Raw genomic sequence first — 12,840 nt, 5'->3', positions numbered from 1 at the left:
CTCGTAAAACGTACGTGATGGCGATAAAAGTCGCGGCGTTAACGCGACGCCCGTTAACACGTGCCGACGGGACATCTGATAATGTCCATTACGTGCTGCATTCATCTTAATTAATGCAACGCGAAACACTACGCGCGAGAGCTACGAACAAGCCGGGTGTCTCGCGCGCCCCGCATTTATCTGCCGTGCACTTCGCTCGCGGGGACAAACATTCCCTCACGCTCGCGGGACATCCCGCTTTCCTTTCTTCCCTTTTTTTTCTCCTCTTCTCTGGGTATTTTCCTGCTTACTGCCGACGCGAGAACCGTCGTCGCAAACTTAATCTCACGACGATCGGCCCGACGTCAATCCCGCGACTCGCAGGACCCAGCTGATTCCCCGCGTCTCCGCCGCATTAATCGCGCGTGCTGCGTCGGCATATATTAAGGAAAAAGTTGGAGCGCCGAGGAGTTTCCTCGATAGACAACCGTTGCCCGTCGCTCGAGACAGTCACTTGCACCGAAGCGGTACATGAATACGCGTTTGAGCTGTTCACTTACGTAAGTCGATGTATTCTTATTTCCTCGTAAGTCACGGCCAATTTTCCATTTGTTAATCTCTCTCTCTCTCTCTCTCTCTCTCGCTCGCTCTCTCTTTCTCGTGCGCGGAATATGTATTCGGCTAACAACGATAAGTGTGATTGGTTCGGTGGGACGGTGTTCGTGATGTTTATTGTGTCGAAAAAGGAGACATATATATATATAGACAAAACACACAAACTGCCTGAAATATCACAGAATGAGGCAATAATTATTATCACTTTGAATATCTTCGAGAAATAAAAATATTTTAACGACTAGTTAACGATAAAAAGTTATTATGGAAATAAAAAAAGTGCATTTACAGAAGAGATATTCAAAATGATGACCAATGGGATAGCGATTTTTGTCGGATAAGTTTCTCTTCTACTCTCGTATTTCGAGGACATCAGCCAAGGTGGCTTTAAAGTGGTAATAGTTATTTAACTCACCCCTGTATAAAGCGAATTTTCGGTATAAAGCGTACAAAAAATTGACTGTCAGTGAATTTCGCGATCGAGGGTGAGTGTGCGAATTTTAGTACACCGCGTCCCACTTGTACCGCCAAATTTATGTAACTTGTAAATCAGCTCGTGATTTTATTTAATTTATTTTTACTGCAGAGGGAGAGGCAGGGATATACATACATTGTATATATATATATATATATATATATATATACGTAGCGCTTAAAATTTACGACTGTACAAATTCCGCAAAACACTTCGAGGTACCGGTCTCCTCAATCAATATTTCATAGTGATTTACGTTCGACGAGAACGTCGAAACACTCGCGGGGGAATAATGGCGCACGGGCGAATAAGTTCGAGATTTCATCGTAGACGGTCTTAAGACGGAAATAAAATATGAAAAGGGACACGGGAGCGGAAGTACCGTACGGACGGACGAACGGACCGACAAAATAAACCGTGCGGACACGCAGTAGCCTTGGCATTTATCCATCCCTCAGCGAACAGTAGAACTGGTTTATTTTACTCGCCAACTTCAATTTTCTCTGATAGATTATGGTCATGGAGCGGGATAGCGTAACGCAAAGTCTAAAATCGATTCTTTGCCTTTCGCAGAGGACAAAGCCTCGGCTGTTCCATTTCTTATCCTCCTGAAAATCGTTGAATTTCGTATTGCGCATATTACGTTCTCGTAAAAAGTGCTCCCAAATTTCGTCTCGCATTTCTTATTTTATTTTATGACTATATGTTCCAATTTTAATGGACTTAGTGGTCTAGTATCTCTCTTACTATCTCAAGAAAATGTGTGCATGTGTGTGTGTGTGTGTGTGTGTATGTGTGGAGAAACTTAAATATATTAAGCTGTAGCTTGATATATTTTATAAGAACTATGTTTTTATACGCTGAGACAACCAAATTAACTTATATATATACATACATATATACTGAGATAAATTGTTTTTATTTAGTCCGATAAAAAACATTTTATTAAATAAGGAAAGAACGTCAGAATGAACACAGCTCGAAGCAGCGATAGCTGCTACGACCTCGTAACCTCATTCCGCGAAACTGCCTATTTTCTGCTTTCCGCACACAAAGATTGATTCTTGTTCTTCCCTTTTTTAAGACCACTCAATTTTAAGGGTTGCTCAGAGAGACCAGCTTCCATGGTAGTAGTGGTGAGGCTAGTAATCGACTCAGGGGCAAGCCCAGCTGTACTTCCCCTCTTATCAGTTACACGGATTATCATCCATAAATAGATTCCCCGCATCTCGATGGAATCTTTCAAGGGAACTCACCGAGATACTTTCGTCTGACAACGCGACTGACGGATGTTTCGCAAGTTGCTTAGTGAACGACTGATAAAGTCCACTCAACCACCCGATAAGAATTGAATACAGCAGATGGGACGTATCGAATGGCGATTATTGTAATTACCCTTCCTAAATCGGACGTTTCTTTCTCGCTTTCACATCGCTCGATTAATTGCACGCGCGTCGACGCCACCTGTACATGCGTGAGTGCGTGCGCGCATTTTCGTGCAGCGTATCAAATTAAATTCGAATACGGTGACAGATTGATCATTATATTCAGACACTGTGATACGTCAAAAACAGTATCAATCGTCATTTGCATTATTGAAAGCTTAATTAATATTGTAGTATTTATGCGCTGACTCCGCGCGTTGCCGCACTTTGACATCAATACGCGTTTCATATTCTCCATACTTGGCGGAAATGTACAATCCGCCAACGTTTCGCGTTAATTTCTTAATTACTCATCCCGTCACTTATCTTAATTACCTAATTACTTATCTTACCTTACTTCTCTTCATTAATTACCGGTTACGCCGGTAAGAACAAGCGAGCAGGAAGAAAAATGCAATTAGCGCGCGAATCACTGCGCCTGTGTAAACGGCGCAGGCTGTTTGTTCTATGTTTTTTTTTGCCCGTTATTCGAAAAAAGTGACAAATGGGCGACAAATTGGTTGTATCGAGGGAATCGGGCCACATTCAGGCCGAATACCTTCTTGCGCGCGGCGCGTGCGTCTAGTTTTTCCCCGAGTGAAACTTGGCGTCGTGTGTGAGTATTTTTACATGTTATGGGACACGGTCGTTAACTTTTACGGCGCCATAATGCGCGTCGAGAGAATTATAGTTATAATACGAAGAAAAATACAGTATGCGAGGATACAATATTGCCGGTGCCGTTACCGTGCCATGCCGTGCCGGTAAGTATGAGTCAGCCATCGTCAGACTGTACTTCCCCCGAGGAACATTAGAATATTTCTCGGCGAACTGCGATAATATTATCGTATAAATATTTTCAATGTGTCGCCAACGCACGCGCACGTATGTAGACGCGTTATTACGTAACCTGCATACGCTCCCCCGTACGAGTCAAAACTATGACCCTGTGTTAAACACTTAAACTTGGAATTCCACAACGCAGTAAGAGCTGAAATAGCAAAATATGTTCAATTACAATGATGTAATTTATTCCAACTTCGACCCGGATAATGTGTTAAAGTCCCGGGTTCATTGATTTCAGCGTTCAAAATAAGTTGTTTTGAGTACTCGTATGAATTTAATAATGGAAATATCGAGGATACTTCTAACTTCCAGATAGCATTCGAATTAAAAATTGCAGTTAATTTAAATGAACACCATTCGATTTTTGTTTTCGTTTAATATACTTCGATCGGAGTGTTAAGCTTACAAGAATTCGGAATATATTTTCAAATCGATTTGATGTTTACGATGACATTGTCGTGACATATTTACAAATATATAAACTTACGAAACACTTGAAACAGGTAACATTTACTCTGGCGTGCGGAATGTATTTTTCCGTGTGTAAAACTAAACGTTCGCGAGAGAAGCTGACAAGCATAGTATTGTCAAAGCAGGTTTCTAATCTAGTCTTACAAGCTATCTAAATATATAAAGTATCCTCGAGTATTTTCAAAAGCGCCGAAGCACGAAATTTCGATTCGGGCGAGTGCGCGAAAATCTTATCGTGAATATCACCCGATACTCAGCTGCGCGTCGACACTGGCGATTATATTTCGCGTTGGTATTTAATTGATACCGTATCAATGGCTTACGGCTATACGCGCTTTTACATATCGACAGTAACGCCGGTCGAAAGCGTGTCACGTCGAGATGGGGCTTAAAAGTCGGGGATACAATCAGAACGTTTCGGCATTGCGAACCAGCAGAAATCCCTTCGCCTGATAGCCCCCCCCCGATCATAGCGCCGATAACAAATAGTACATATTGCAGGACAATGGAGGACGATAACAATGGCGGGTTCCAATCGACGAGGCCCAAGCTGGAAATCCAATGCGGCAATTCCTGCGAAAATGTCGCGGGCACCGAAAATACGCGGAGAAGACGGAAGAAGACGGCCGGTTGCGCCGCTCAGCGTGTGTTCGTCGCCGCGGTGGACATGATCAACCATGCACTGATAATACTGGTGACGGCGTACGTCGTGTATTGCGCGTCCGATATAAAGCGATATTATATAACGAATGTGCACGTAATCCTCTGCACCATCGGGGTACGTATATACCGATCTCTCTCGTAAAACACACGCTTAATCTCCTTCGATGCCTCGCCGATCCAAGGAGCATCGTAACTCGCGAATCGGTAAAATTGGCCGCGCGCATACTACTCGAGAGCGATATTCACCCCCGGCCTCGGGTAATCAAGCGCCGCGGCGAACTTCGTCGCACTCTTCCCTCGAGTTCTTTGAGGGAAGCGCGTTCCGCGCGAGAGAGAAGAGACGTCTGGATTAATTAGAATACCTCCGGCGCAGCCGCACGGGATATAACTTCACGTAAAATCCTGACTATGCCTGACGTGACCGACGGGTTCATACGAAACCGCAAGCCGAGAATTTATATTCTTCTTTCATGGACGACAGATTAAATGTCCCGCTTCTTCGATCGCTTCTCCGACCGTAGCGCGACAACACGCCTCCGCGCATTCCGCGCGTACATACGCGCGTATGCACAAAATGGGCCACTTAAACTATTTTCCCGGGAAGTACGCATCATGGCGAAAGATGTTTTGGATAAAAGCTGTTCGGTTCGAAGGGGGGGCAAAAGGATAGAGGCGTTAGTTTGACCTTGGATGAATGTACCCAGGCTCACATCACGATTTTTTAAACGGCATTTTTTATATGGTTTTTGTAACATATATTGATCCTCCTAGTCATTCTGTGTATAAATGTATTAGGGGTAAGTTCATCGAGAAAGAGAGTATCTCCCAAAATATTTTACACTATCCTTTTCTAAAGTAGAAATAATTTCTAAGGGTACAATAGCAAATGATTTTATTGTTTAATCTTGATTAGTAAAAGATCTGCTTTAAAAGAATACATATTTGAGAATTGACATTTTGATTATTAATACAAAACTATGTCGGAACTGAAGAAATTTCACTGAACGTAACCAAATATGCTATGAATGCAAACAAAGTGAATCACCACGCGCGTCTATATTTTTAAGTTGTTATCTAATGTAACGTTCCATGGCCTGTATTCCCTCCACTTCCCGCTTCTCTGTCTCACGGAGCGTCACGCAAGCTAACAGATCCCTTTCCCCGTTGTGACATAATTGTTGAATGGCGAGGTTATCGAAATGTGAATACTTTACGAGATATTTCGTATCATATAAAAAATATCAAGATAAATTGTAAAACATCTCTTGGAAAGTATTCATTTTTCAACGATCTTACTCTAATAGATTAATATACAAAATGACTACGAGAATCGATACGTGTTACAAAAACCGTGCGATTCCTTTGAAAAAATTCATGATGAGCTTGATACGACCTTGGCGCATCCAAAGTCACACCAATGCCTGAAACAATGCCGAAAACTATAGAATATTTAAAACATTGTTCTACTTGCGTAGTTTCAGAAAAAAAAAAAACAGCTTGTACAGCTTTAAATCGCCCATCCACCATATAATACGTGCTTATGCGCTTGCATTTTCGAGCGTGTGCACTCGTATGTAAACACTGGCGCACGTCGACATGAATAATTGCATTCTCGGCAAATAATTGTCAAGAATTATTGACTGATATCACCCTGCCATTCGAAAACTTTCCGTAACGCGTACGGCGGTGTATACGCGTCTGTCGTGTATATATATGCGCGGCAAATTTGTACAATCTGTACAAGCATATCAAACTCCGCTTTGCCCCATGGGCATAAATCAATTGCGATAATTAATTTCGCTGTATACTAATCTACCAATATTAACATGAGCGTCCATCCGTACTCTCAACGTAGTAAAGGTGGCCGCAGTCTCTCGCCCGGCGTTTTCTTATCCAAGACGCTACGCGCCTTTTGATTTCGCTCCGTTACACGAAACTTACAGCGGTTTCGGTCTCGGGGATTCATAAAAAATTTAAAGCCATTTAAAATTCCGAGCGGACCCTAATGAATAATTTACGCGCGATGTGACGCGCACTTTAAACTTGTTGTTTCGCGCAAATAAGGAGAGGGAAACGAGGAAACAGAAGTGTTAGGAAATATTCGCTCGCGTTCGCGTACGGCACACGCGGCGCATTTCTTCTTCGTTAATCTTACCAGATGCCGGGAAGCCGTGGAAAAATCACGTCTATATAGCGTCGTCGTTGTCGTCATCACCGTCGTCGGCCGTGATGTCGCACGAGAAAAAGTTTCGCTGTAACCTAAATTTTTTCAAAGCTCTTCACGTTCGGGACATCTTCATTTATTACGTAGCTCATCGGCATGCATCTAATACAAGCGCGAAGCGAAGCCCGCTCGAGGGGAAAACCCCCATCGCGTTAGTTACGTTCTTCTTTAAACTCGCATCAATATGCGAGTTTACGAGTGCACTCCGAGTAAATCGTAGCTCTTATCTTTTCCGTGTAAGAAGCTCCTGGTTCGCTTGCGCGAGCACGTTTCAAGTGCAACGATAATTGCGCTGCTTATCCGCGGGAAAGCAGAGCTTAGATATAGACGAATCGTCGATCCGATTGGCCGGCTCTTTAAGCTCGAGCGGCTATTCCAATGTGTTTCGTCGCCCGTCGGACTTTTTTCTTCCCTCGCGTCTCCGCACAGCGAACGGAGAATAGACGCAATTAGTACTTTTCTACGTGTTTTTTCGACGAACGCGCCGCCCAAACGCGCAACAACGTCTGCGCTCGTGGACTTCCGCGTGGAAATGTGTACCTTCGCCCTTTGTGCGGAAACGAATCTCGCTTCAGCTGTTCCGGATTTCGCGCACGTTTCATCACTTTTGCATGAATAAAACATTTCGCCTCGCGTGTCGATATATTTGCCATTATATATTGATAAGTCGGCGTATGTCTTGGGAGCGTCCGTAACGGAAAAGGAAAGCGACGCTGAGTTTTGCTCGCTCTGGCGAATTAACCGTCGCATGGCACATGTCTCCTCCGCGCCTTGACCTACGGCAAATTTTAAGCTGTCGCGGTAAAATCTGTTAATTATCATATGTGGACGGCAAAACAATTTGTCAAGGATATTAATTGCCATTCGGATTATTTCGCTGAATCTACAAATTATTTGGCTGTAAGAACAAATTAGTAAATAGGAAAGCACTATTTTGCCCTAAGCAGATTATCTCGAGGACAAATTCACTCGGCGGAATATTTCCTATCCTGACGACAAAACCGTTTCCGCTCTAATTACGAATAATTTGCATAATTTGGTTATGCCAAGTAAATGTTATTGCCGTCGCAACTAATATGCAGTAAGAGCAATGTTTTCGCTACAACAGCACAATGATTCTCTTCCGTGAGTCAGCAAACGTCCTCATCCCACCGGGTTGCGATCAATTCCGAATGAAAAATCGCTCGGGGTCGTAAATGACCCCAGTGTGCCAGATTAGGGTTAATTCCCTATTCGGTTCAGGTATTACGCACGGTACAGCGAACGGTATGAAATCGTGAACCCTCCTGAAGCCCGAATCGCACAGGCATTCGTACTGCCGTCCGTGTAAAATCCGTATCGAGCGACGATTGCGTCCTTTCTCTCCCCTCCCGCCCGTTCCCCGCTTCCACCCGTTCTTCCCGCAATCGACGAGGAGTTTAGGGCAGATAAGATGGCCAAAGAACTTGTAACGACTTAGCCAAACGACCTCGAACTTCCACCGCTCCGCTCGCTCACGAATCGATCTTGTCCTCCTCAGTACGTCCTGCTGATGTCGGAAGCCATCCTCGTGCTCGCAGGCGAAAACATCCTGACGAGCGCGTTCTCGCGCCAGGCCAACAAGAACATCCACTGGGTGCTGCAGGTGCTCGGGCTGATCTGCAACCTGGTGGGCGTAGGCATCATGTACAACGCCAAGACCGTGCACTTCCTCTCGACCCACGGCATCCTCGGCTTCGCCTCGCTGGTGATCATGTGCGCGTTGGCGATTTTCGGCTACCCGGTACTGATCGCGGTGAAACTTCGCAAATTCGTGCGGCCGGTGGTCATCAAGCTCGTGCACAATTTTCTGGGCATCGCCTGCTTCGTCCTCGGTATGCTCGCGCAGTGCTACGGTTACGAGAAGAAATGGATGTACAGTTTGACGCAGGTGGAGAACATCGACATGGCCCTGCTCGTCCTTACGGCGGTGATCATGCTATTGTCCCTGAGGGGCGCGCTTTTTTCTCTCGCCAGCCAGACCTTCGTTCTCGTGAGATCCATTTGCCCGGCCATTTCATACAGGGACGTCGAATCGCCCGGCTCGTCGGCCGGGAAATCGTAAATCTCGCGTTATTTATTCGTTTTCTCCCTTTCCACCGTTATAAGAATAATGTAAATAATTGGCGCGTAATAGCGTAATCCCGGGGATATCGCTCTATGCGATTCCCCGAATGGGATACGAACGTGTGCGTGTACAGCAATGGTCGATGTGTTAATAATCGGAACAATGTTCGTTAGATATGTTAGACGAATTGATATTAATCGATGAAAAGATCGAGTTCAATCTAGAAATCTATGCTAACGGGTGGTTTCATACATGACGCGGGGCGTATTACCGGGGAAGATCTGAGCCCCAAGCGAAAAAATTCGAGGTAATACGAAATAATAAAATTGAACGCGCGCTTTCCTCTGCGCACGGATATGTGCTCGCGTTTAAATTAATGGGAGTTATATACGTGCTCGAGGATGAAATATATTCGACACATTGCGAGAAAAAAGAAGAAGGAATAAAAAGGGAAGATAGGAGGATGCATGAAAACGGCATTAAGCTCGCTAATAACTTCACCGTATAACGATTATAACAAAACTTCACGGTGACGTTGATGCGATGGAAAAGAGAAGAGCATGCGTATACGAGTGATTACCCGATATCGGAGCAATTCGATGCCGTGAGAGTATTGATCACGGACAGAACGGCCCGGCCGAATGATTTTCTATATATATATTTCTCTCTTTCTATAGGATATGTGACGATTTTCTATTGAGAAATAAAAGGAACCATTTTTATACTAATGATTTTGTGTGTGTGTGTGTGTGTCTGCGTTATAACGTCGTGTCATTGACAGGTCGCTTCGATCGAGCGAGATTTGCGTGCTGGAGGTGGGAATCTTACGATGAATATGTATGTACCAGGTGTAGAAGTATGAAACCGGAATTTTTTTTGTAAAAATTACACGTCTGTTGTTTGAAAATGATAAAAAATATTTTATTCAAAATAATGTCCATTGCTATTTATACATTTTTCCCACCTCTCCGGCAGTTTATGAATGACACGCCAAAAAAACATTTCTTCTTTTGAAGCGAACCAGCTATCGAGCCATTTTCGTACATTTTCATACGAATTGAAGCGTTGTTCAGCGAGAGCGTGTCCCATTGATGCGAATAGATGATAATCGGACGGAGCCAAGTCTGTAGAATAAGCCGTATGCGTTAGTATTTCTACTTCAACTGAACGCCTCGATCGTTTCCCTGACCCGTTTTGCTGTGTGTGATGGGGCATTATCATGGAGCAAAATGACTTTGTGTTGCCTTTTTCCATATTCCGGTCGTTTTTCACGCGATTTAAATCGATCATTTACTGTTGGTAGCGATCAGTGTTAACGGTTTCACCAGGTTTTAGCAGCTCATAATAGATTACACCCTTCTGATCCCACCAAACACAGAGCATTGTCTTCTTTCCAAAGCGATTGCAGTGGATGTCGATGGTTCGCCTGGATTCACCCATGATTTCTGACGCTTAGGATTCTCAAAATATATCCATTTTTCATCACCTGTCATGATACGATGGACTTTCTTTTGTAGCTGTCGAGCAGCATTTCACAAGTGGTTTTTCGATTTTCTTGCTGTCTTTCATTCAGTTCATGCGGAACCCATTTTCCCACTTTCTGAATCTTTCCCATGGCTTTCAAACGAATTGAGACAGCTTTCTGCGTCACATTCAATTCATCCGCGAGTTCTTGTTGAGTTTGAGTATCATCTTCATCCAATAAGGCTTGCAATTCGTTGTCTGCGAACTTTTTCGGTGGTTTCCCACGCTCTTCGTTTCTCACGTCAAAATCACCACTTTTGAATTTTTTGAACCACTCGAAACACTGTGTTTTACCAAGAGCATGTTCACCGTAAGCTTCGACAAGCATTCGATGCGCAGCAGTTTTCTTCAAATGATAACAAAAAACCAATGCTGTCCGCAAATCGTAGTTCGTAGGCACAAAACTCGACATGTTTGAGGTTATAGAAAAATATACCGGTGTATGGAACTTGGGTTGTTGTGTGTTGAAAATCTTCTTTAGCTGTTAGAGGGAGATGATGGCGCTGCAGAAGCGGTCTTACGGTCCCTAAACTGATGGCTAGCACCATCTATAGGGAAATTCCGGTTTCATACTTCTACACCTGGCATAATACATATTCTCGATGTATATAATTTATTGCGATACGTGCCGACGATATCACGCTGTATTAAAACTGTATAAGGTGTAAAATTAATCGTGCGACTTTCGATGAGAATTTCTTCGACCAGGAGCGGGTCGCGGATACCAATCATACCGTCTATATCTTGCGCGTGCGGATTGAAAAGTTGATTCGTTAGACATTGGCGGTAATATCATGTTTAATGTTATGTTTGCATTCGAAGCGATTTAACTTAAAAAGATTTAAATTATCGTTGCAATTGCGCTCGAATTGCACGTAGCCGACCATTGTCGAATTACTCCCGTCCGCCGTTTCACGCTGAATTTGCGTCATTACATTTGACCGTTTAATGTAATAATTGATATATTTCGTTGCGGCGAGCGAACACGTTATTCTAAAAACGTATAGCGCCGGAGCTGTGTGAAAGTACTCACTCACACTCTCTCTTTCTCTCTCTTCTTCGGCTGGGCATTCTCGCGCGTAAAATATCTCGCGAAGGGAAGTCCGCCCTTTGGCGGCGGAGATAATGTTATTACGAAATCGAATTGCGAAGTGTTCCGCGCACAAGCATTCGGTTGCAGCAGCGCGCCACTTTAGCTTCTGACGGCGTATAAACGAGAAGTCAAAGTTTAATTAGACGCAAAAGCGCGGCACAGTCTGAAATTTCGAAAGTCGTAATTTCTCCCCGCCGCCAAACTGCAGTCCGCTTCTCGTTTCCTACACGGCGTATTCGGTTGCACTTGATGCCGCGTATCCCGACGCTTTGGTTAATCGGATCGATCGCTTCGAACCAGGAACAGAACTAGTACTTTCGAAGTGTTCGTTGAAGGGCAACACGCGATCGCAAAAAGCGCGAAACCACACGAAAATCCCGAGGAATGTTTGTCCGGATCTCTCTATTAGTTTACCTGTTACTTCTGCGCGGGGACAGCGACTTTTAATAAGTGTTTCTCACACGATGACGCGGAGAAAAGGGGACGGAGAACAAGAGACGGTGAAGAAGAAAATTGAAATCGGCGATAAGATCGGAATTATCGATCGGAAACATATATCGGGCGTGTGTATTCTTCACGACAACGCTGGATTTCACGCGGCAAAAGGAATAAAAACGCAATTTTTAATACGGCCCTAAAAAGTTGCACCCGGCTAATTCTCCAGACCGTTGCCTCTTTCAATTTTCAACTGCTTGAATCGTTGCAATATCACTCAACTGATACACATTTTAAAACAATAGAAGATATTCGATAATCTATTGATAACTTCATTGACCGAAAAGCAACAATCTAGACATTAAGACGTCGTAAAATATCGTAAAGATATCTTTTAGATAATATGACATTTAAAGAACGTCTTTGAAATGTCTTGGACATACGTTCTATCTAGCAGAGTGACGTTAGAAGACGTCATATTGACGTCATATTGATGTCAGAAGTGTCATATTGCCGTCAACTTGACGTCCTCTGATGTCACTCTGCTATTTGGGGTATTGTTTGGGAAGTTTCTGTTGGGGTGGAATTCGACAGGGACCCGATAAACGGTATAAGATCATCGATAATAGCGGAGATTATCTCGTTAATTAACCATAGTTCGTTACACTCCAACTTAATGAACCACTGAACGTTTTTCGGTTTCTAGTTTTCACATACCGTTTTTCTTCTTAAAGTAGCGATCGTGCGCTACACGAACATTAATTTTCTTAAATCGCGTTTGCAAAACCATTTGAGAATTTTATTTCCGGAAACAGTTTTCCCCCATTTCCTTACAATCTTTTTCTTGATCTGATATCATAATAATATCATAAACATCTTATTTACAGACTCAACATTTACAATTTCCACATTACAAGCTTCAAAATATTTATGAGAATAAAATAATCAACGTCACGAGACAGAATAATCGCAAGAGAAAAGGAAAGCATCAACAAATAGAACGCA

General features: G+C 43.5%; 1 protein-coding gene across 1 annotated transcript; it reads left to right on the top strand.

Annotated features, from left to right (window-relative positions):
* Positions 1-342: 342 nt before the first annotated feature.
* On the top strand, positions 343-9,511 carry LOC106744296 (cytochrome b561 domain-containing protein 2). The gene is made up of 3 exons (XM_014618950.1): positions 343-539; positions 4,312-4,588; positions 8,217-9,511. Exons 1-3 carry the CDS (start codon positions 511-513, stop codon positions 8,778-8,780), a joined length of 870 nt encoding a protein of 289 aa, XP_014474436.1. The 5' UTR covers positions 343-510; the 3' UTR covers positions 8,781-9,511.
* Positions 9,512-12,840: the final 3,329 nt, after the last annotated feature.

The sequence above is a fragment of the Dinoponera quadriceps genome, unplaced genomic scaffold (assembly GCF_001313825.1).
Source record: "Dinoponera quadriceps isolate SergipeBrazil2010 unplaced genomic scaffold, ASM131382v1 scaffold707, whole genome shotgun sequence".
In the NCBI taxonomy this organism is placed as follows: Eukaryota; Metazoa; Arthropoda; class Insecta; order Hymenoptera; family Formicidae; genus Dinoponera; species Dinoponera quadriceps.
The sequence above is the reverse complement of the archived record's forward strand: the minus strand, read 5'-3'. Positions and strand labels throughout refer to the sequence as shown.